The sequence below is a fragment of the Pseudochaenichthys georgianus genome, chromosome 19, assembly GCF_902827115.2.
Source record: "Pseudochaenichthys georgianus chromosome 19, fPseGeo1.2, whole genome shotgun sequence".
Lineage (NCBI taxonomy): Eukaryota > Metazoa > Chordata > Actinopteri > Perciformes > Channichthyidae > Pseudochaenichthys > Pseudochaenichthys georgianus.
In genome coordinates this window covers 7784934-7810667 of record NC_047521.1, presented here as the reverse complement: position 1 = coordinate 7810667, position 25734 = coordinate 7784934, and the positions used below count along the sequence as shown (strand labels likewise).

At 40.2% G+C, this 25734-nt stretch overlaps 1 protein-coding gene across 1 annotated transcript; it reads left to right on the top strand.

Annotated features, from left to right (window-relative positions):
- The first annotated feature begins 143 nt into the window (after nucleotides 1-143).
- grnb (granulin b) lies at nucleotides 144-21923 on the top strand. Its single transcript, XM_034107102.1, has 15 exons — nucleotides 144-282; nucleotides 566-648; nucleotides 2402-2542; nucleotides 5417-5572; nucleotides 5886-5999; nucleotides 6455-6596; nucleotides 7058-7167; nucleotides 7922-8051; nucleotides 8652-8749; nucleotides 14093-14326; nucleotides 15111-15347; nucleotides 16034-16297; nucleotides 17847-18083; nucleotides 18833-19090; nucleotides 20004-21923. Exons 2-15 carry the CDS (start codon nucleotides 646-648, stop codon nucleotides 20148-20150), a joined length of 2271 nt encoding a protein of 756 aa, XP_033962993.1. The 5' UTR covers nucleotides 144-282; nucleotides 566-645; the 3' UTR covers nucleotides 20151-21923.
- The last annotated feature ends 3811 nt before the right edge of the window (nucleotides 21924-25734 follow it).

Genomic DNA, 25734 nt, shown 5'->3' with positions numbered 1-25734 from the left:
CCTCTACTGTATGATGTTCAAACTTCTTCTTAAATTACAACTGTTTTTTATACTTGTATATGTGCAAATAAATAAAATCACGTATTCCAGGGGATTTAAAGGTGGTGTAAAGTGCAGTGTAATATCCCTTTAACACAAAACTGCACAGTCACGTGTGAGTGTCATGTGATTAATGAATTGTGAATCAAACACAGCTCGTCTGTCCTTTGTACTCTGAATGTTTGTGCAGCCTATGCATACGACATATATTAACGAGGTGACTCTTTGCTCTGAACCTACCAGGTAAGGCAAAAACTCTACCGCTGTCTGTTAACCGCTCCAAGTCATTCACCGGCTAGCTTTAATCATGTTAGCCACCTAGCATGCTAAGCTAACTTGTTTTTATCATAGGCTGTACATCTATTTTTCTAGCTACTTATCTGATGTTAGCTCGTTAAACTGTTACCGATAGCGAGATATTTCTGGTGTCAAGTAGTTATATGTTAAGCTCTATTTTGTATATATACTGTTGAGTATCTTAACGCAGAATGATGGTGAATAATTGTGTTTTTTGGTTGTTTTACAGGTTGTAAGAGGAGTATGCTGCATAGTGCTGTTTTTTAAATACTGAACTCATTCTGCCTGTCTTTCAGTCCTCTGCTAATAATGGTAAAGTACTCTCACTACTATATTTATAATAATTATATATTAGATAAAGTGGTGGACAGTAACTAAATACATTATTATTTACTTGAGCATTTTCCACTCTCCACCTTATAACGTGTACTCTACTACATTTACATTTATCTTATAGCTTTAGTAACTGTAAAGAGTCAAATTAGCAATGCAAAATATAATTGACAAAAATCATTTGGTGTATTATTTTCAACGGTAAAGATGAGACTTAAAGGTGTGGTATGTAATTTATTTAGTATATAAACACTTGTTATATTCCATGGAATGCTCTTAACATCCCGATAGCAATGAATACATTACATGCTTTGACAATAAATACATACAAAAATGTCATCTGTGGAAGCCGTGGTACTGTAAAAAGCACGACTAAAATAACTGGATGGCCTTTGCCTGTCAGCCTTCCATCTGTGCACACATTTATCTCGTGCCCTCATTGGTCATGTGCGCGTTCATGTGTGTTGGAGAAGGGGCTCTGTAAGGGAGTCTGACACTAAACAGTAACGCAAACGACCGAATTCGTCCTCGTGTGGCCGCAGCCTGAAGGAAGAGGCAGATTTTTTTCGGCTTCGTAGTTTCACATTCTAGCGCACTCGAGCTGGTTTCTCCAAAAGTACATACCCCACCTTTAATTGATTCTTAACATAAATATCCAAGCTAGCAGTAATATAAAGGTGCAAAATCACTTCAATTAATGAATAAAGTGATGTTATCAATTATTAATCAATATTTATTATTGCATATTATCTACATTGCCCTGAATCTACACATGCTTACCTTTAAATGTTTATATTTTGTTACTGTTTTATTGTTGATTCTTTTGCTTTTGTGCAAAAGTAAAAGAGTCAAAATCAATAACCAAGCATATAAACAGCAGGTTATTTCATCCTTAAAAAACCTTAAGTCATTGCCCAACTGGTTCACATACCTGATTAAGCTCATGACACAGTAAAGGTGTTTCACTTTCGTTCTTTTTAAGGTGTGTTTCAATCAGATGCTGCTACATTTCTACAGCTGTATTTAAACAGATAACTCAACATGTGTGCAGTTTTTGCTGATGAGATTTAACAATCCAGTTAAAAATAATGATCTGTTTTCATGAATCTTAAGCAGCTTACATTTCTATAATGCAAAATAATCATTTAGTCTTCTCGAATTGCACAAGATTCTGCTTATCAGAAATGGTGACTCATTGACTCGTTTTAAGCACAATGTGCTGACTCGATAAACATACAACAGCTGCAGCGATTGGTCAATTTATTGATTATTCAATCAAGAAAAAATGAACCAGCAGCTGTTTGGATAATAAATTCATTGTTTCATACATTTTTACAGCAAAAATGCTAATTTTTCAAAATGCTAAACCTTCTCTGATTTCCAGCTTTTAAAATAAAACAATGTATTTTTCACCTCAATGAAGAAAATAATCATTAATTGCATCTCTAAAATCGACAAAAGGGAAGAACACATTTCATTAAGATATGAGTGCTTTACATACAAATTAAAAAGACATGTTCATTAGATTAGGGAAGTTTTTTTAATGAGTAAGAATTCCTGCTGAGCTCTAACACATAATTCTATCTTTCTTATCCTTCTTCACAAAGTTTAAGTTTCTCACAAAACAATGTAAAAAAACACAGAAACTGAAGATGAAATAGACGTTGTGGACAATAGTTCATGATCTATAGTGGCATGTATAACGGCCCTTTCCTCTCCTGTTTGTGTTTAGATGCTGCAGCTCAGGATCCTGGTCCTGGCTCTGCTGGGCCTGAGCTCAGCCCTGGTCTGTCCGGATGGAGGCATGTGTGAGGACAACGACACCTGCTGCATGAACGCTGTGGGCGGATACGGGTGCTGTGCACTACCACACGTGAGTTACTTTTCAGTCACACAGGTTGAGCTATTAAAGCCAACCTCTTAGAGATGTCCCGCCCCTTAGCCTATCACGTGCAATGTTTTGAAACGCTAGCCAATATAAGCGCGAGTCCTGCATTTTTATGTCATTATGGCACAGAAGTAAACAAAGGAGTTCAATGGAGGGGGGAGGGGGAGGGAGGGGGGAGTGTGTTGGAGAGAAACTCCCTCTGGAAGGAATGCTGGGATTGTAGCCTTTGCAGACCATTTACATGCACAAAAACTATATAACACACTACAGGAACGAGAACTCAATAGCATCATGGGGCTCCTTTTTCAAATGTAAGTATTGGTGGTCACTCAGTAATGGACTTATTGCTGATACAGTCAAAACATGTAAGTACGTTTTTTGCCATTTGAACAGGTACAATATTGTGATATTTGTGTGGCCGAAACTAATGATATATATATATATATATATATATATATATTTCTGATTGGCTGGGCGGATTGCAAACCACGTCCCGTAAAATTCCCAAAAAGTTTTGTGAAGCCGCCATTTTATTATCCTCGCATTAGCATTATTAGCATTAGCCCAGCGCAGAAACGCAGAGAGACTAACTTATGGCAACAAAAAATAAAACATGGGAGCGGTGGAGATGAGGAGGTGTCGGCGTTCTGGCGATTTACTCGGAAGGCTTCAGTAGAAGCTGCTGGGACTCCCAGCAGCTTCTACTGAAGCCAGTCCCCAACTCCGGGGACTTCCGGCCGGGGACTTTGGGCGGCAGTATACGCCGTGAAGTGGTTTGCGGCCTGCCAGTAAGCCCAAAGCAGAAGAAGAAGTGACGTCAGCGGCTTCATTTGCCTAATCCACCCCCAGGGACTTTTTCTGGTGTGAACGCGATCTGTACTTAGTTCATGCGAACTAAAGAGTTCGCATGAACCTTTGTGGGAAAAGTACCGCAGTGTGAATGTGCCTATTGACCTGCAGAGAGCTGGGACCAAAGTAACAAAGACTACCATCAGTAACACACAACGCCGCCAGGGACTCAAATCCTGCAGTGCCAGACGTGTCCCCCTGCTTAAGCCAGTACATGTCCAGGCCCGTCTGAAGTTTGCTAGAGAGCATTTAGATGATCCAGAAGAGGATTGGGAGAATGTCATATGGTCAGATGAAACCAAAATAGAACTTTTTGGTAAAAACTCAACTAGACGTGTTTGGAGGAGAAAGAATGCTGAGTTGCATCCAAAGAACACCATACCTACTGTGAAACATGGGGGTGGAAACATCATGCTTTGGGGCTGTTTTTCTGCAAAGGGACCATGACGACTGATCCGTGTAAAGGAAAGAATGAATGGGGCCATATATCGTGAGATTTTGAGTGACAACCTCCTTCCATCAGCAAGGGCATTGAAGATGAAACGTGGCTGGGTCTTTCAGCATGACAATGATCCCAAACACACCACCCGGGCAACGAAGGAGTGGCTTCGTAAGAAGCATTTCAAGGTCCTGGAGTGGCCTAGCCAGTCTCCAGATCTCAACCCTATAGAAAATCTTTGGAGGGAGTTGAAAGTCTGTGTTGCCCAGCGACAGCCCCAAAACATCACTGCTCTAGAGGAGATCTGCATGGAGGAATGGGCCAAAATACCAGCAACAGTGTGTGAAAACCTTGTGAAGACTTACAGAAAACGTTTGACCTCTGTCATTGCCAACAAAGGTTATATAACAAAGTATTGAGATTAACTTTTGTTATTGACCAAATACTTATTTTCCACCATAATTTGCAAATAAATTCTTTAAAAATCAGACAATGTGATTTTTTTTTTTCTCATTTTGTCTCTCATAGTTGAGGTATACCTAGGATGAAAATTACAGGCCTCATCTTTTTAAGTGGGAGAACTTGCACAATTGGTGGCTGACTAAATACTTTTTTGCCCCACTGTATACTGTGACCTAAGAGGCTTCTCAATTCTTAAATCTCGACTCCTCGGTCCTCCGGTAGTGACCCGGAAATGGATTTCAGCGCGCCATGTTGAAGGACATCTCATTTCTCTAAATGCACTTCGAGGATCGAGCGTCGAGGAGGCTCTCTGGAGGAGCTCTAACCGAGGAGACACTGATGCATCCTCCACGGATGCATTTCCAGGAACGGTGGCGCCTGTGGCGTGTGTGTGTGGTACAGTGCGTAGGTGTGTGTTGTACAGTGCGTAGATGCGGCGGACAGACAGGTCTCAATTGGTTTGGTGTCCTCTGCTTACGTTTAATATTTGTAAATACAACTTTTGGCCCGTAATTTCAATTCCCCATTTCAGCGACCAGAGAGAGGGGGGGGGGGGATATATCCAGTCTCTGATTGTGTTACGTTATTATGAGAGTGCTCTCATACTTGTTTGATTCTGAAATTGTATATATTTATATAAATATATGTGTATATATGTCCGCATCTGTAGCCTGTTATTGTCTCATTATACCGCACTGTGAATGAATCAAAGTAAATATATAAGTCATCATGAACACATCTGTCCATCAGACAGAGGGCTGCTGTGCCTTCTGTCATCATTAATGGACGTCTCTTTAAAATGACCGCTCAGAGGAGAGGAGTTCTCATTTCTCTAACCGCCTGCTGCTTCCCCTCCTCGGCTCCTCCGCTCGCATCTCCTGTGGGCGGGACTAACTCACGAGGAGGGGAGTCGAGGAGGGGAAATGTAAGAATTGAGAAGCCTCTATAGACTCTTTAGACTAGACTCGGGTTGGTTTTTCAGAGTCTATATTAAGCTTTTGAAGGTGTGTACAAGGTGAACTCTTGGTCCTACACGTCATTCTCTGCTGCTGTGTGTTTCATTAAACCTTAATCATGTTTCCCCATCTCTGTTTTGATTCGGCCTGCAGGCTGAGTGTTGTTCAGACCACCTCCACTGCTGCTTTGAGGCGACTGTTTGTGATCTGGTTCATTCCAAGTGTGTTAATAAGACAGTTTCTCTGCCCTGGGTGAGACGACTTCCTGCCAAACAGGCCATACTCGTCCCTCGGGTAGCTGTAACAATGGTATTTGAACAAAACGTTATTTTGTAGCAAGTTTGAGTTGTTGATCAACCTTTGCACTACAATCAATGGAGCATAACATTCTGTTAGCCTTTGATTGTTTTCTAGACTTCCTCCTTAAGACTTTCATATATATCTTTTTGAAAAATGTAGGTTAAATGACACTTTTTACACACAATAAGATCAGTTTCATTTGCACTCCATTTGTTAATAAGAGAAGGAATGCTAGTATATACATTTGCAGTCCTGCCATTGATGTGCTGTTTTGTTTTTTTCATTCATTGCTATGCATGGGCTGTAATGTGTGATGTCGCAGATCGAGGAGGGGATGAAAGCCATCACTTGTCCGGACGAGGTGTCTGAATGTCCCGATGACACCACGTGCTGCCAGCTTCCCGACGACTCCTGGGCCTGCTGTCCGTTAGCTAAGGTGAAATACACCAGCTCACAAACACTGTCGCCTCAAACTGCTAGCTCAGCACAAACCCTGCACCAAGTAACATATCACATGGTCTGATGGTCAGTGTTAGATTCTGCCTGCTGCTCTTCTAGCTGCATAAGAAAATGCTATATTATCCAAGACTACATTTCTAAGTTATGTTATAGTTTTGAACCCATTAGTAGGCATATACAGTTAGTTACATTATTTCCAGTACAAACATAATAAAGAAATGTTTGAAGATATTTGCAGAACTACAAAATGTCCCAAATCTTCAAAACGTTTTATTTTATATTTTTATCTTATTTTGTTCATGGTAAAAAATAAACATACAAAATCCAGTAAAATGACCCGAAAATATATATTTGCTTTATTATAGCGGTTATTCCGTTTTGAATTCAGTTAGTGTTCATGGCTTTCGGAATGTATTTTCTCCTCTTCTGCAGGCGGTGTGTTGTGAGGATAAACGTCACTGTTGCCCTGAGAACACAAAGTGTGATATTGCTCACTCAAAGTGTCAGTCTTCCTCACTGGAGTCCTTCCCCATGCTGGAGAAACTGCCCGCCAGGAGGAGGAAGAATAATCCAGGTGGGCAGTCCCTCATGTAGAGGGGCGTGGGTTCTACTGAAAATCCAATGTAAAAAATTGATTTTTAAAGGGGTTCCTATTATGTTTTTTTGGGCTTGAATTGTTGACTGAATCAGCATAAGTTCATTACTGAGTGACAACCAATACTTACATTTTCAAAGGGGCCCTATTATGCTGTTGGGGTTTTCCCTTTCCTGTAGTGTGCTATTTAGGTTTTTGTGCATGTAAATGGTCTGCAAAGGTAAAAATCCAAGACTTCCCTTCAGAGAGAGTTTCTCTGCCACATACCTGAAACACCTACATTGGACTCCTTGTGTTTTACTTCTGTAACATTGCTTCTATACATCACTATGTAACACGTATGCTTCTATTGGCTAGCGCTCTAACACATTGTCTGGATAGGCTGGATAGGGTCTTTATGTATGCTGATATATGCTGTTTCTTTCTTTATGTTTGTGTAGCTCCTGTGGCCGATACAGTGACATGTCCTGGTGGAAAAAGCAGCTGCCCAGAAAGTTATACGTGTTGCCAGCTTCCCTCCGGAGACTACGGCTGCTGCCCCTACCCACAGGTACTTATTAGTCTGTCGAAGATAAATATGACGATTTGTTGATAAATTGATTAGTTGCTCGATAGAAAGGAATCGCCAAAAGTTCAGTTGTTTGATTAAGTCATGCCAAATATTCAGCTTCTCAAATGTGAGGTTTGCTGTTTCATTTTAGTATACATTTTCCCATGGTATTTTACACTATTTTTGATATTTGAGTGACCAAATATTAGACTGTTAAACAAGAAAATGTTTCAGTTACAGCTGTAAATATACTTTTGTAAAGATTTATTTTTATTTGTATTGGGTGTGCTTACTGTATGTTTCAGCTCTTGGTAATTACTGTATACATAAACATTTGTCATTGTTGTATACATACACACAGTTTAGTAAGGGCTTTGGAGAATGCCACTGCAGCTTATTTATGTAATAAGATGAAGTGTTGCTGATGAAGTGACAATTGTTTAAAAAAAGGCAGGATAAGACATCATACATTTTCAATACATGATACTTGAATAACAAAAAAGTATGTATGATGCACAAGTAGATAAGATTAGTAGCATTTACAACACATGTAAAAGCACCTACACACTGCTCAGCCGACATCATCTTTGTTTGCAGCAGCAGAAATGAATGTTTTACTGTTTAATTCCAGAGATTGCCATCTCATCACATCTCATCACAGCTCTCCTTAGCTAAACAAGAAAAAGTATTTTTCTAGTTAAACATACTGTGATTTTCTCCCTGGCTCTGTGTCTGATGCCTAAATCACGTGCAGGCGAGTTGCTGCAGCGATCATCTCCACTGTTGCCCTAGCAACACAATATGTGACCTGGAGCATGGGGTCTGCCAGTCTGGTGAGACGAGCATTCCCATGCTGAAGAAGATTGCTGCTGTACCTAATGACGGTGAGCAGTTACGACTGGAAATGAGTTGGATATTTTTTAATCGCTAGTTTGAGATTAGCAAACACGTATTGATCATCCGTCTGGTCTGGACGATTTTCATAAAGAGAGGAAATCCTTCTTAAAGCAGAACTTGCTTTCCACACACCGAGACCTTCTTGATCTTAAGTATTTCCTTTCCTGTAGTGTGTTGTATAGATTTGTGTACATGTAAATAGTCTACAAAGGCTAAAATCCCTAAGTTCTCTAAGAAAAATGTGTGGAGTATTTATTTTATCCATTTAAGTATCCACAAGAAAACCCTCCAGGTATCCATACACATGTTATCAAGAGACACATTGTTTTGTTCATCTAACTGCAGACATTTATCTGCAAGACTGCAATTAATTAAAACATGCAATGTAGGAAGCAGGTGTCGAAAACTAAGAAGAATGCGTCGAATTAAAAGATGATATCTCTGTCTATTTTGCTGCATAGATTTGATTCGTTCTTTAAAAACATCGTTCCAGCATGAGTCCAACGATGGTGTCATCGGAATGCAATGCTCCTCTTTTTAGATAATCTTTTCCTGCGTGTGCACTGATAAGGATGTTTGTGTTCCAGTCGGTGATGTTCCCTGCAACGGCTCTGTGGCCTGCGCTGAGGGGTCCACCTGCTGCAAATCGTCAGAGGGAGGATGGGCCTGTTGTCCGTTACCTAAGGTACCCACATACTGATGTATGTATGTGTGTGTGTGTGTCACACACACCGACTGTGTTCGGCTTTCTGTCCAGCTGCACTGAATTACGACACAACTCAATTCCAGAGATCCGGTAAAAAAAAAGAAAGCCTTTTCCCCTAATCTCGGCTCAGTAAAATGGTATTGTTGCAACATTCTCGTGTAGAAATATCAAGTCATTCCGCTTATATTCAGACTTTGTGGGGAGTTTTAGCACATTATTGTCCAGAAGTATAGTTCAACTAGAAGAGGAAGAAGTTGACAGTTTTCCTTCAAAGATGCCAATTATTTGATTTTTACACAGGATTCAAAACACAACGACTTATGAGGATAGCACTTAAAGGTCCCATGTCATGCTTTTCCGGTTATCACCCGTCCCCTTGTGTGTTTTATGAAGGTTTTTCTGCATGTAAACGGTCTGCAGAGTCACAAACCCTCAAAGCAGGCTCGGCGTCATGTGGGTGTCATTCGCGGGCCATGCCCCCCCAAATGAGTCACTGTGCCCCCCCAACACAGGGTGGGCAAGCCTTGCTACTTTGCCGTTTTTTTTTTAAATCAGAAGTGAAAACGTTTCCACTAAAGGTTTTTTGTGTGAAATACATCAGAAATAAATACAAATATAAAACAGCCTGAGGTGTGCTCACTGCTGCTCTCTGATTGGTGTGTTGCTTGACCAATGACCCCCGACTTTTGTTTTGTTATCATTACGTGGCTGTGTGTTTAGATGAAAGCCCAGTGGCAATCTGTTCATCTGTTACACTGATTATACAGTAAAGCCATCGAAAATAATATGATATACAGTACAGTACAAGTAGCCTACTTCTGGGTCTCTGTTTCATTCAAGCTCGGCTCTGTGTATGTGTGTGTGGCACGAGCGCATTTTGTGAGTGTGTGAGTGGTAACTGTTTAGAGTAAGTGAGGTCCTGATAATTTATTCCGGTAAATTACTCTGACCTACTAACTGACCTGACCGAAGTTACTGAGTATGTAATGTAAGTTTACTGCTTGGCTCAGATCCACCAACGTCAGCAAGGTCTCACCTCTATTAACTCCCCGAAGAACCAGGTTCAATTAACTGCTGTTTCTATTCAGACAACTCTTTTTAATCTGTTTAAGCGATCCCGAAGGATTTTGATATCAGTAAATGGGGTGTGTTCCTACCTAAGTGTGTGTGGCAGGGTGCAGTCTTACCTTTGAAGCAGGAGAGGAGAGCACAGATTTTCTTTTTAGTTGTCCCAATCCAAAAGGTGAGATCAGTTTATTTGAAGAAAAATAGGTCCAAACTAATACAGAGTCTTTACCTTTTAACACATTATAATCATACAAAACATATCATGCTGGGGTTATATTTTTTATCTAAAACCTTAATTCATATTCATTTTATTCCCGTGCGTACGCCTTCCGGGTAGATCTAAACATTAGTTATAAGTTCCTGTACGTAATAACAACGTCTTCCAGGTAGATCTAAACATTAGTTATAAGTTCCTGTACGTAATAACAACGTCTTCCAGGTAGATCTAAACATTAGTTATAAGTTCCTGTACGTCCTAACAACGTCTTCCAGGTAGAGCTAAATAGTGTTATTTATTTTATTCCTGTACGTTCTAACAACGTCTTCCGGGTATCACTTACCGAGAGCCATCTAACCCAGCTCTGAGGGCCAGAGCTTACCGAGAGAGAGTATACCAGGGGTTTCCCCCTGTCTCCCCCCGAAATCCCAAAAAGCCAGTCTTTTTATGCTCAAAAAACCAGATAGAAAACCCAAAAACACCTCCTCTATACCCAACCAACATATTCTATTGGCTCTGGCATAAGACACACCTTCCCAAGTTTGTGTAAACAAAACATGACTAGACATATTCTATGGCTATGACATAACCACCCTTTTGAGGCCTCAATGTGTTTCTCCTTAAGTCCGGAGCCCCCCTCCCTGCTGTGAGAGGAGAGGAAAGAACCTGCCTACTCTCTTATCAGAGAGTAAGGCATAAATCATTTTAGGCCTTACACTCAATCTTAACAAACCACTTTGTTTTGTTTATGCTGTAAATATAGAAAAACCTAAAATATGAAGCATTTTCATTGTGGGTTATACAAGAATATAATTGATTATATTTGATTATAACTAACTTTCGTTTTAAGTATTCAACATACTATGACGCTCTCAACATAACGCGTAATGTTGTTGTTGGCATCTGGTTAGCTAGCTATGCTAACGGATATAAAGAGCTGTTTCTACACCAAGGTGGAGGAGAGTCCTCTCCTGTCAGACTGAGAGGATCGTATAACCTCAGCTCAGTGAGGTAAGGACTCTCTCCGTGTTTAGATAGTTCACTTTAGTGTAAGTTATCTCAGTGGGTCTCAAACGGTTTGGTCACCATTTATGTAAACAAGTATTTGCGAGGAACACCTTTTTATATGATCATTATAGTTATTAAAGAATAAGAGAATAAATGAAAAATGGGTATGAAATACTATAGGACAGTAACACAAGAATACAGTTTAAAAGGGGAGTGATTAGTAAAATATCCATAAAGAAAAAGTAAATCTGTTTACAGTTCTGTTTCATATGGATGCTGAGAGATAGGCTATCCATAGATCTCTTAATTTTGCTCTCAAAGTGCACCAGATTGATGCATTTAACTTCAACATTTTAAAAATAATCTTCCCGGGGGAGCATGCCCAACCTAAAACATGTCCACATGGATAGGATACTAAATACATTTGCACACTTTTTATATGGTGGCCTATGTCCATATGTTTCTGTTTTGGTGGTCGTGCCACAACCGTGCATGTATGCAGAAGTCATAGGTGCGCTATACAATAGCACTACACCCTGCGATGTGTGTGAAAGACAACAGACTTTACAGCATGTTTTTTTAAATTGAAGTTGCGTTGGTGTTTGTGTGTTGGTTGTTGACGGCAGTTTGTGCCCCCCCGTGGTAAATGATCAGTGGCGGCTGGTGGAAAATATTTTTGGTGGGTCTGTTGATATAGTGAGTAAAAACATTTTTTTTGGGAGAAATGACCCCTTAAATTAGGACTTCTGGTGATGTAACGGCGCGTTTCCAGTGCAGCGCGGAGCTCGCTTTAAGCGTGCTGAGCCGTGCGGGGCACGTTTTTGGTTGCGTTTCCACTTGGCCTAGTACCGGCTAGCGGGTCCTAATTCACAGTTGTTCTGGCCCCATAAAATCGTGGTTCTAGGGCCAGGAACAACCAGGCTGAGTCGGGCTGAGTATGCTAAACTAGAGAGAGAATCGTTGGCAAGGGGGCTTCAACTACAACAAGATGAACATATTTTACCGTGATTTAATTGTAATACACGTTTCAAAATGATGCCGAAGTAACAACATACTGATACCGGTTAGTAAAAACCATGAATTAACGCTTTGACAATTCTGCAGACAGACGGCAGGCGAAAAACCTAAATGGAGCTTGGCTAAGCTAACGTTATATATGCTCCGACCGTCCACACTCACAACAACGGCCTATACAGACATAAATAAACCAGCGACTGTATTCTCCATGACACAGGCAGTCTGTGGTTTGTACTTGTTTAACTTTTGTCTAGTTTCTGAACAGATCGTATCTGTCCCCGGCTGTTTGAAGAGCAAGCATGGGAAACAAAAGACAGAATTTACCTGTTTGCATCCAGCTAGCCATGCCTTTCTGGTGTACCAGCTACGTGAGAAGCCTCGTTGATACGTTTTGTCTTTTTCACGAGCTTGCTGCGATATATACAAATCGGGTTGGTCTGGTCCAAGGTCTTTAAGCAACAGTTTATCTCCCAAACTTCTCCTTTCGAAATGATTGGAGATTAGCTCTTGAACGGAATTGGGCGGGGACCGAGGTCAGGAGACTCCACCTGCACATGAAGCCATCCTCATCAACTACTGCCGTATTGCGTCACCCCACCGGATACGAGTCACTAGTGTCCAAACTACTCACAGACTGGACCGGGCGCTGACACTGGCGCCCGGTGATCATCAGATTTGACGACGCTGATTGGCTGAAATTATGTTTCGGCATCATAGTTTACAGATAGCAACAGTCAGCTGCTAGTGGCTGCTGCTGCACTGGTTGAGGGCTCCTTTCTTACCGCCCAGACGAGAGAGGGTAATGACCATAGACTGTATATATAAAGGTAAAGACACATGGGCAAGGCCAGGCAGGAAACATGTGACTTATCAGTAACTTTAGACATCGTCGTAACACAATTTTAAACGAGATTTTATTGTAGATTATACATTTTACTGATACCAATTATATAATATTTACCTTGATTATTAAAAATAAAATAAAAAAATATTTTTATTGTAAATGTTGGCCCCCCCATTCGATTTGTTCTAGAGCCGACCCTGCCTCAAAGTACACCCAAAACTTGAACACAGAAAAGACCTGTCTATGCTGCCCCAAAACACCTCGTTGGAGATTTCTCTTTTTCTTCCTGGTACTAAGTGACGTAACGACGACCCAAATGCACCCATTGGTCCAAATGGACCTATCCGTGGAGCCGTTACGTTACGTCCGCGGAGCCGTTAGGTTAAGTCCGTGGACTTCCTCACACACACTCAATCTTTTCTCAGCTGCAGCTGCATCCTTTTCTCCGATTTCTCCTCCCTGAGACGGCGGGACGCGGCGAGGCTGTGAGTCGGTGTGTGAGCACACACACAAACTCCCAGCCAGGGTGTGTGTGTGTGTGTTCGGGCTGGTTTTGGGCTGGGTTTCGCTGTGTCTCGCTGTCTCGCAGACGGCCACTGGGCTCATAGGGAGGGGGGAGCAGGAGCTCCAACAAGTCGTGTAGGACATAGTGAATACACATACTATACAGAGATGCTGTGAGAAACCAATGTGAGTTTGGAAAATTGCACAATTTAAATCTATTCTAGTAGACCTCAACAATGGAATTATGATTAGTAGAAATGGCCATGACATGGGACCTTTAAAAGCATAATTTATAAGGTAACTGTATTCGTATTACATTTTTTACAATTACATTAAAAAAAAAACATTGATTTAAATTAAAGAATACTAGCAGGATTACAATTTTACGATGCATTAAAAAAAGAAAGATCCATATATTATAGGTAGACCTAATACCTGAGTTTTTTGGGGTTAATATTTAGGCTACTTTAATTATTCTTTATTTTATATAAATTGTTGATGTACATTTTGCTGTGGGTTGCATTTAAGTTTGCTTCTGAGTTAATTTGACAGTTTTATTTATATTCTGGGTTCGTGAATTATATCAAACATATCGTATAACGTATCAGTTGTTTGACTTTATCTTTAAATGCTATTGTGTTCTGTTTGTTTCTCCTCCCTGCAGGCCACGTGCTGTGAGGACCACCTGCACTGCTGTCCCCACGGCGCCGTCTGTAACCTGGCAGCCTCCACATGTGACGACCCGTCGGGCGGCACCCTGATGCCCTGGCTCAGCAAACTGCCCGTCTTCCCCTTAGTGAGCGACAACAGGAAATGTGACGAGTCAACATCATGTCCTGGAAAATCCACCTGCTGCAAGACGGAGGCTGAAGGCTGGGCCTGCTGCCCGCTGACGGAGGTACAAATGGACTCTGGTTATGATGACACTGCTTTTTGTCAGAGTATCTGGAGATTTTTTTGACAAGGTTGTAAACTCGTAAGGCAAGCACAGAAAGAAAATGCTTCCTTCCTTACTGCAACATAATTACAACATGCAACATATTCATAGTTTTTATTACATGTATTAACATTCAGATGCTAGTTTATTCGCTTCACCTGTAATACATCCTCCTCCATCAAGGTTATCTTAACTCTTTTAAGAAGTTTTGGAAGCTTTAGTGTGTGATGTTGTGAATTTTTTTTTTGCAGGATTCTTGTATGATAGATACGTTTAAGTCAGGTGTGACTGGCAACTGAGTGAATATATATGTTTTATGTATGAAATGTTATCATCTATATTCCTTTTTTTCTTATGTTTTTTACCCGTATTCTTCCCCTACTAACACGGCTCCTACTACTTGACAACATGTTCTACCATAAATGGTACCAGTTTTTGGATTCCAACTCCCAGTAGAATCACAAATGTCAATCTTAAACTTTTTAGACTAAAACTAAATATAGTGAAAATAGATCAAAGCATAACATATTTTTTGATCTGTAAATAAAAAGAATAAAAAATCATTATCTTGCTTAACTAAAGATGATGTGCTCTCCAAACCTTTAGTGCCATATATTTCACTATAAAACATTAACAACAATCACAGGTTTTCAAACGTTAAGGTATTTCACAAGGCTTTATGATGATCTAAAAACAGTATGCCCTCACACTCACTCACTGGGTGTGTATCCTGTGTTCCTGCCAGGCCACGTGCTGTGAGGACCACCTCCACTGCTGCCCTCACGGCACAGTCTGCAACCTGGAGGCTGAAACCTGCGACGACCCTGCGGGGGCCGCACCCCCCCTCTGCTGGGTGGAGAGGGTCCCGGCTCTGACCTCTGAGGTGGAGGCGGAGAAATGTGACAAGCAGACCATGTGTCCAGGAGGCACCACCTGCTGTAAGAACTACCCCGGGCAGTGGGCCTGCTGCCCCTTACCTCAGGTCAGTGTCTCCTTCTTCACACTGTCAGCGCTTAGTGGGGGGTGGCAGGTCAGTACTTACTCTGAGGGTTTGTTTGTTCTTCGGTATAATATGGAAAGGGATTGTTACTGGCTTCTAGACCTAAAATACACAGCTTAATAATTTAAATACTTAATGATGAAGTCTCAAGCTCCCACAAGAGCCAACACAACAACACAATACCAACAAATGAAAAAGAAGTGGTGGAAGGCTACTAAATACTTTTACTTAAGTACTGTACTTGGGTACGTTTTTGAGGTACTTCTACTTACCTAGGTATTCATTCAGTTTTTTTTCCCATTCTGTTCATCTAAGCTGGAAATCATGCTGCATTCATGCCTCTGATTGGCTGATATGAGTGGAAAAAGTGACATAAAGAAGCTTTTTAAATATAATGAAAACCACCAGGAATATTGTGTTACGTAACATTTTGGAAAACATTATATCATAGCTGGTAAATGAGAATGTATTGATTCTTAAAACAGCTGCTCTTTTGGAACTTTATCACATAATGAAATCAGAGACATTGATTACTGGACTATCAAAACAGCTGAGTTCTTTTACTTCTGTCATTTTTTCAAAGTCACGTTGCATAAAATCCCTTCCATCTGTTGAACTGAGATGTGATGCTTACAAGGATGTAAGGGATACTTTCTTCTTCTTCCAAGGCCGTGTGCTGTAACGATCATGAGCACTGCTGCCCTAAAGGCTACAAATGTAACGTGGTGGAGCAGATGTGTGATAAGCCCGGCGCCCTCAACCTGCCCTGGCTGCAGAAGACCCCCGCCCTGCAGAGGGAGCCCAGCCGGGCCGTTTCCGGTTCATCTCCGTCCGCCAGGAACATGTGTGATGGTCAGACCAGCTGCCCCAAAGACACCACCTGCTGCTTCATGGACCGGACTCACAAGTGGGGCTGCTGCCCTCTGCCGCAGGTACGTCAACATTAAAGGTCTCCTATTATGCAAAATCCACTTTTGTATGTCTTTTATACATAAATGTGTGTAAGGGAGCTCACAAAGTGTCAGAGAACAAAACCCTCTCTCTTTTCCTCCGTACCCAAATGTCTAAACACGGGGGTACAACGGAGCTGATCCAGATTTGCTGCCGATATTGCTTACTATCAACAATGCGCAACGTTTTGGAAGTAATATGGTCTTTGTTTACATTAGCAAGCATTGCTAACACTCGGAGCTAACCTGTACTGGAGAGCGTATGTGTAAGAAGCAGGTTATAAAAAGGAAATCACCTTGCGGTAAACCCGCGAGAGAGGAAGCCTTTGAGCGCCATACTGTTTCAGAAATAATCCTTGATGTGGTTTTGCACATGATGGCGTTTGATCACGGCAGCATTTAGCTGAGTATCTGGGTAGAATTCTCCTGCATAAGCTCGCGCCCCTCTTTTTTTTTTTTTTTAAAGCTAAGGACCCAGAATCTGCCCTTTTCTAACATGGCTGAAATAGAGGGGTATGAGGGATGGCTAGAATTGGTGATCTGTATGGTATTTTGAGCAAAACACCTCATAGACATGTTTTTTTACATATTTGTATAAATCTGAGACCTATAATATATGGCAAGGCATTTTTTAGAGTCTCCATGTTTAGTTCTGACTCTGGGGACAGAAAGCTGACCAGTCCCTGAAGACCTGAGAGATCTGGATGGTTCATAATTTAGCAGTAGGTCAGAAATGTATTCTGGGCCTAAACCATTCAGTGCTTTATAAACCAACAGCAGTATTTTGAAATCTATTCTTTGACACACAGGAAGCCAGTGTAGAGACTTCAGAGCAGGAGTGATGTGATCCACTTTCTTAGTGTCAGTGAGGACTCGAGCAGCGGCGTTCTGAATCAGCTGCAGCTTCCTAATAGATGTTTTAGTGAGACCTGTGAAGACACCATTGCAGTAGTCCAGTCTACTGAAGATAAAAGCATGGACAAGTTTTTCCAAATCCTGCTGTGACATTAGTCTTTTAATCCTAGATATGTTCTTTAGGTGATAGTAGGCTGATTTAGTAACTGTTTTAATGTGACTGTTGAAACTCAGGTCAGAGTCCATGACTACACCTAGATTTCTGGCTTTATCTGTTGGTTTGAACATTGCAGACTGAAGCTCAGCGCTAACTTTTATACGTTCTGCCTTGGCTCCAAAAACCATTACCTCAGTTTTATCTTTGTTTAATTGGAGAAAGTTCTGACACATCCAGTCATTGATTTGTTCAATGCACTTACTCAGTGTTTTAACTGGAGAATAGTCTCCTGATGAAATTGTAAATGTGTGTGTCATCTGCATAGCTATGGTAACTTATTTTGTTGTTCTTCATTATCTGAGCCAGTGGTAGCATGTAGACGTTAAAGAGAAGAGGCCCCAAGATGGAGCCTACTAAAAATAGTATAATAGGAGACTTTTAAAGCAGCCTCAGATTGAATGCTTATCAGGTGGTGTTCTTTTATCTATTGAGTATTCAGTAACGTTTTCTGTTGTTCAGGCGGTGTGCTGTAAGGATGGAAACCACTGCTGCCCCGGCGGTCACACCTGTGAGCCGCACCGCTCCTCCTGCTCCAAGGGGCCCAGTGTTGCTATTCCCTGGTTCACCAAACTGAGCTCCCAGACCGAGCTGAGCGCAGTTACAGACGTTAAATGTGACGACAAGACCAGCTGCGCCTCAGGGACCACCTGCTGCCAGCTGCAGACCGGAGAGTGGGGCTGCTGCCCGCTCGTCAAGGTGTGTCATTCTGTTAATCATTTGCAGGTCATTTAATTACAGTTAAACAAATACACCATACCATGAGGGTGATTAAACATTACTAGATCTTTATGTGAAGAATAAAACAAATATAAGGTGTATGCTGAAGTCTGAGTCTCTGCCTGAATCTGTGACAGTGAAACAACAACCATAAACTAAATATAATAAAGGACCACAACATCATTAATAAAAGGCAGATAAATAACAACAAAACATATCATACAGTAATTGTGAGTCCTATTTCAGTGTTGGTCAAAATAAAGTTTAAAAAAGTCAAACCAATATAACTCAAACACACAGCTATGATTGGCTGTTAATTAGATGTTAGTGCATATAGTTCATTCACTGTGTGAAGCTCAATTGGGTTTAAAAATGCACAAACAAATGCATCAAAGTTAAAGGGGACCTATCATGCAAAATGCACTTTTGTACGTCTTTTATACATGGATATGTGTCCCCGGTGTCAGGGAACTCACCAAGTGTCAGAAAACACAACCCTCTCTATTTTCCTCCGTACCCACATCTCTAAAAACGGATCTGATCCAGACTGATCCAGATTTGAAATATCTCTGATGTCAGAAACGAGGAGCTCCGCCTATATGGCCTATAAACACTTGTTTATTATGTTTGAGAAATTAGTTTGGAAATGTGACAGGCCTTTCTAAATCCTAGCATTGTGAACATAGCGATAATATTAAATTTCTATCTTCTTCTTCTGTGTCCTGCAGGCGGTTTGCTGTGCGGACCAGGAGCACTGCTGTCCTCAGGGCTACTCCTGCAACATGCAGACTGGAACATGTGAGAAGAAGAACCACGACGTGCTCATCCTCACCCTCCCTCAGAGCAAAGTGGTACAGTCCGAGCCCAGACACCCAGAGGACGACGCAAACGTACCATGTGACAGCACGGGGGAGTTCCACTGCCCAAAGCAGGACACGTGCTGTAAAGTGTCCAACTCAGCGTGGGCCTGCTGCCCCTCAGCCAGGGTACGCTCACACTGCACTCACATGTGCACTGCACTTTTCCTTCGTATGAAAAATGTATTGAGTGAGCATGCTTTTATAGTGGGACCACGTCTGGTTCGAGCCTCTGGAGTATGGATAATGTGACCAGTGAACATTGGGTCCCATTATCTAGAGAACCTCTGCAGCTTCCCCGTTTTCTGCCTCGTTAAACATGCTGTGTCCCATGTGTTTGTTTTAGTTTGTTCCAATCTACATATTACTGTTGGGGAACAAAGTGTTCTCCACATGCATGGGGGGAAACTAGCAGCAACTTTTTTTATAATAATAAAAAATATAATAATGTTATAATTTTTATATTATAACAATCTATCTATTGACTATAAATATACATTATTAAATGGAGTTAATTAAAGCTATTCAGGGTTAAGCCTTCAAAGTTATTTAAGTTATGGCAGAAGTGCATCTCTTAAGCTTGCAATAAACCAAAGAGGCCCTATTATGCCCTTTACTATAGTGTGTTGGATAGGTTTTCTCCAGAGGGAGTTTCTCTCCCACACATTGTACGTGATAGGCTAAGAGGCGGGACATCTCTAAGTGGTTGACCAATCACAACAGAGCTGGCCAGCTAACCAGAGCAAACTGGGCTCTGGTTTCAGACAGAGGGTGAAAAGAGGTGCTGCAGCACAGGCAGTATGAGAACAATACAGAGCTTTTTGAACATTAAAGCATGGAGACATGTAGAGACACTAAATACAAAAATGAACCTGAAAATCAGCTGGTTTTTAAGAAGAAATATCAGGTCTTTAATCCAGGAGGATCAGGGGGTTTCCATTCTAGTAAAGTTCTGCAACAAGCTTATAAAGATGCATATGCCACTATATATATGCAACAAGAATCAAACTGGTTTTAACTGCTGGTTTTGTTCCCCTGACAGGCGGAGTGCTGCGCTGACTCCAAGCACTGCTGTCCTGCGGGCTTCTTGTGTGACCTGAAGGATGGAGGCTGCGTCCCCCACACCCAGCTGACCTGGGACTTTTTGATCGGGAACAGAAAGAAAAACTTTGTCCCACATGGACTTTAATGCTACACAAAGGTGCACTGATCTTCTTCGTAACATCCATCTACTGCTCATGCTGTCATGGGCAACACTTCCTGTTTTCTTATTCAATTAGGTGTATTTAATACCAACTGTGTGCACTCCCAGGTTTTGTTTTTTGGGTGGGTGTGGAATTTTAAAATGAAGTAGAAGCACTTTGCTACGGAGCTCAACAGGTGACATGACAGGTACATGATATGTCTGTCTATGTTTCATAGTTTCAACTTGGAGTGAAAAACAGTGAGGGGGAGTCCTTTTAACGTTTTTCACCAGGCAGAAAACACTCACTTTCTGGAATTCAACATTTTAATGTGACTATAACAACAAGCAACGTGAGGATTTACTGTCTTTCAAGGATAATGTTGCTGTTATTCTGTATTTATCTTATTGTCAGCAAATCCCATGCAAAGATCAAAAACAACAACATTTGACAATTGATTTCTACTGAAAGGGATTCGGAAGATTTCAAAAATGGCTCAGAAAAATATCGTTTCTTATTTTCCATTGCTTCATATGCCAGGAAGATAAAGTTGGACAGGCTGTTTTTATTTGACTCTTTGAAACGTACCTTTTTTAATTCTGATCCAGCTGTGATTCCACACATAAACAAGCCTTGATTTTGTTTAGAAAATGTCTAGCTAGTGAAAACATGCCACTTTCTTTATTTAGTTTGTTTCATTGGGCTAATGAAATAAAATACAGATGGATAGAGGTTATGGTGGTGATGGACTGGTTACATTGGGGAAATGTAAATAAAGTTTAAACCTTTTCTTACAAATCAAACCTGTTACTTTCACTCGGGTTGCAAATGTTTAAGACCTGGTACCTAGGGATTAAGCATTATGGTTTTTCCCCTGATAATTTTAGCTTGTGATGGTGTTTTTAATATAAAATATATTACGCAAACTTAAGTTAAAAATATATTGTTTTAAAGGAAATAGTGTATTTGTTCGGGACTGTTTTCTGTGGCGGATTAATCCACATTTGGTGCTCTAGAGAATATTGGGGGCAGCAGGATAAACAGGAAGTGAGGAAGAAGAGACAGGAACTAGGGCCCAGATAATCAATTACAATGACACTGAAGTCAGCTGTGTCGATTTGCTCACATTGGCAAGTAAATTACAGTGGGTGTGTTCATGGTAATAAAGGAACATGTCACCCAGAGCCACAGTGTAGCTCATGTACGTGTTTTTGAGGAAGAGGAAGAAGATATTTCAGGCTTTGATACACAAAACAAAAAAAAACATTACACATTCATGTTTGGTCTTTTCTTGGGATTTGTTGACTTTTGAAACCTGCTTTATTGATTTCATTCCTATATAATTTGTCCTATAAAAAGAGAAAGCTAGCCTGAGTGCGGGCAACATTTGATAAGATCTCGTCACATTAGGCTGAAGGTGTTTCTAAGAATAGTAATCTGCCTCTGTACGGGCCCACTCCGTGAAGAAGCAGCGTTTCCTGCTTCATGTGGTCAATTGTTGACCGTTACTCTGCTTATCAGTGGGGCAACACACAGATGCACTGCAGCAGCTGTAGATCAATGTTATCGAGTGTTTTCTTGCTTTTGGAGAGAGCTTCCAATTGCTGAAAGATTGTAAATAATGTTGCTATGGAATTCTGTAATTGGGTGGAGGATTTCACAGAGGATATTTGAAGGGCTTTCTAGGTAATCAGATTATTGTAATTGAATGAATAAATATGAATATGAATAAATATTCGAGCGAGAATAAATAAATAAATAAAGATTCCCAGATTGAATATCATGTCACTTCTTCCAGATACTTGTCTTGGTACAGTTGTTCCCTTCTTTTTTTTGTAAGCCTTTCAAAGAAGATTTAACTCCCAGGAAGGGGAAATGAAGTTCTTCCAAATATAAGTGTGGTTGATAATTAAATTCAGCGAGGTCATCCTTGAAGTATTATCACCCACACTCTTCCTCTGCCCTTGCCTGTCCATATCCTCTTACCCCCCACCCACCCCCTCCCCGTCTTCCCTAGTCATCAGAAAGTTGTTATGACGACCAGAGTAAAAAACAAGATGGATGGGTGGAGACACAGCTGTGTGTGTGGGATGGGGGTTGGTGTCCCACTTTGCTGTGAGCTTGGCAGGCCGGCTTTACTTTATTGTGTGCCCTCTGGTGGTCAGAAACAAACATGGCGGATCTCCTGTGTGAGTGGAAAACAATGAGCAACACATTCTGCTGGAGCTCTAAATGAGGTCAGATACTGTGAGGCCCCATTGTTAAAGATCTACAGGACGGTTACTTATTAAAGCACTCCAACACACACTGATGTCTTTGTAGAGTCGAGGTATAGTGGAGGAGTGGCTGGGTTCACTTTAAAGGAACTTAAATAATATAAAATACTTTTTTAAAAAGGGAAGGAAGTCCTGCAGGGCAGACTTTTCCATGCAGCCCTCTTTAAAAAATGTTCTCATCAATTAAATGCTAATGATTAATGTTAGGATTTTTTATTACAGGAAGTTCTCTTTGGTTTATTTGATGTGTACAGAATGTTGTTTAGTTAAAAAAAACTTAAACTTTTTACATTATTGATAATGTTAAATATGTGTGAATGAATGAGTAACCTGCTAGTTGTAATTGTTTAGTATTACTATGCACAGTGTTGAAAGGAAGGTACTTTTTTGCAAGTTGCAAAAAAAAGTACCTAAGTACACTAATTCTAAAACAAATGATCAGAATAATGTTCAGTGCCAGGTTGGATTTTCACGGAGAAGCACTTATCTATAGGTGCATGTCAAACGATTACCATATTTAGAAAACAATCACAATAAATATATGAAAAACATTCAATAACATAAACATACCGTGAAAAAGTTCACTGTAAAGAGCGTGATAATAATGTTTGAGTTTTAACATTTTATGAAAAAAGGTTAATTTGTCCCTTTAATCATTCTACATTTGAAATTGTGGTTGATTTATGAATGTGTCCCTCTTCCTCCACCTTCTGATATACCATCACAGAGGAGGGGGGATTGAGTGAAGTGGCTCCCCCAATGGTAACAAAATCCCCCTACCAGACATGTCATATTGTATAAAAAGCAATATAAAGAATAAATACATGAATTTTACTGGAAGTTGCACGTTTTAAGGAGGGCTATTTCCTTCCCCTTGTTAAGTTAAATTTAAGCTAAGCTAACCAACTGTTGGCTTTACAGCGTTATATTTAACAAATAAACACGAGTGGCATTGATCTTCTAATCTAACTCATACTTCCAAAATGTCAAACCTTTCCACTAAACAGTGAGTCAACAGGAGTAATTTGGGCTTCAGTTCATTCAAAAAACTACTTCAGCATTTATTAATCCAACTACTGTTTATTGAATAATCCCTTTCTCTTCGCCCAATATAACCTTTGTGAAGCTTTTCAGTTCTATGTATAGCAGACTTGACCTACCAACAGCAGAGAGGCCCAAAGTGACAAAAATCCTTTGACGTGTGAGCAAACTTTCTTCTCAGCCTCACTATTGGTCAGTCCCTGATCCCATTCAGATGTTGCCGGGGAGAGGGACCCTCCACCCAAAAACACACACACACACACACACACTCCCTCCTCTGGTATTTTGTGAATTCCCACAGGAATGTATAGATTCTTGCCATCTCAATGTGGGACAGCAAATGTGTCAGCCACGAGAGCAGGGGTGTCAAACTCAATTTCATCGCGGGCCACATCAGCATTATGGTTGCACTCAAAGGGCCGGTTGTAACTTTAAGACTATATAAACATACATATATAAATATTTAATATATATAAAATAATGTAATTACTTTATTGCCTCTGCATTGGATTATTATCGGATAGGGTAAAAACTTCATAAATAACTATGTCTGAAAGCAGAAGTCTAGGGCAAATAAGTGCTCTCTTCAGTGAGAATGTCACAAAATTATTTTCAAAGAAGAGCCAAATTCTGAAAAAAAAGTGACAAAAGGTCAAATTTAAGATGCATTATGGGACATGTAGTTTATGGACATCGTGCATCTGTAAACCGGCATGTAATCGTATAATAAACATATTACATTCTTTCAGAGCTCTTGCGGGCCACATGAAATGAAGTCGCGGGCCGGATTTGGCCCCCGGGCCTTGAGTTTGACACCCCTGCACTCGAGGATGCTATATTAACTTTTGCTAATAGCAGATGTAGCAAACATTACATTGTTATTTTTGTTAATAAACTTCACATTTTTGTGAGGATACCAACTGTGTGCACTCCCAGGTTTTGTTTTTTGGGTGGGTGTGGAATTTTAAAATGAAGTAGAAGCACTTTGCTACGGAGCTCAACAGGTGACATGACAGGTACATGATATGTCTGTCTATGTTTCATAGTTTCAACTTAGAGTGAAAAACAGTGAGGGGGAGTCCTTTTAATGTTTTTCACCAGGCAGAAAACATGTATCACAGTTTGGTTGAAATATAAAGTGCATACTAAATGTGTCCTTTTTACAACTTCAAGTATATTGAGTGTTATTTTAGAAAGGCTTAAGCAAAATGTTAGGCTAATCGTAATATACTGTATTTTAATACGCCTGCTGACATTGAACAACTTTATGTACCTTTTTCATATAGTTGTAATAATGTTGAGTAGTTTTTTTGGGGTGAAAGAAAGGATGACCTAATTACCACATTTTGAGTATAGATATCATGCATTTAAAATGTTATGTTGTTTGGTCGATTAACAAAACATATTTTACAAAAGTAAGCGTGAGATATGCTTGACACGTTTTATCTGATTTGATCAATTTATATAACAGGGTATCACCTGCATAACTACGTTAATTGAGTGTTTCCTAATAATATTGCCTAGAAGAAGTATCACCTGAATGAATAGGTCCAAGTACAGAACCCTGCGGGACTCCACAACTAACAGCACTAAGATCTAACAGTCCTTTTATCTGATGCAATTATAACGTCTTTGTACTATGATGCACTTAAATATTCAAATTAACTATCATTATTAAGAAATCACAAAAAAAATTTGCAATTGCTTTTTTAAGTATCTTAGAGAAAAAGGGAAGGTTTCATATCGGTCTATAGTTGTCGTTAACCTTTGGATCAAGACTTTTTAACAAGAGTTTTTATAGCTATACAAGAGTTTTTATAGCTACTTTAAAGGATCCTGGTTGACTGATAATAAAGACAGGTTGATCTTATCTAATAAATAAGTGTTAACTAAGGGTACAACTTATTTAATCAGGCTAATTGGTATGGGATCTAAGAGACTTAGGAGAGGAAATAATTGGGGTGAGTGGAAGGTCGATGGGAAAAAACAGTCTAAATATATATCAGGTTTCACAGCTGTTTCTGAGTTTTCTATTTTAAGGTTACTTTAACATTGAGCTTTTGGAAACACTAATTTTAAGTTTTCTCTATGTTCTATAAAGTTTGCATTGGTTTGCCAGTTTTGGGGCTATACCATGGACCGTGAATTGCTTTCATTTTATTGTCATCTTTGTTAAAGGGGGGACAGAGTTATTATTATTATCATTATTATTATTATTATTATTATTATCATTATAGAGATACATCATAATAGAAATGCAGAATCAATCTGT

Bases quoted from the DNA above. Each gene is read 5' to 3' on its own strand.
- grnb (XM_034107102.1), top strand. The intron at 16,298-17,846 runs GTACGTCAACAT...TCTGTTGTTCAG, and splicing joins GCTGCTGCCCTCTGCCGCAG to GCGGTGTGCTGTAAGGATGG. The intron at 19,091-20,003 runs GTACGCTCACAC...TTCCCCTGACAG, and splicing joins CCTGCTGCCCCTCAGCCAGG to GCGGAGTGCTGCGCTGACTC.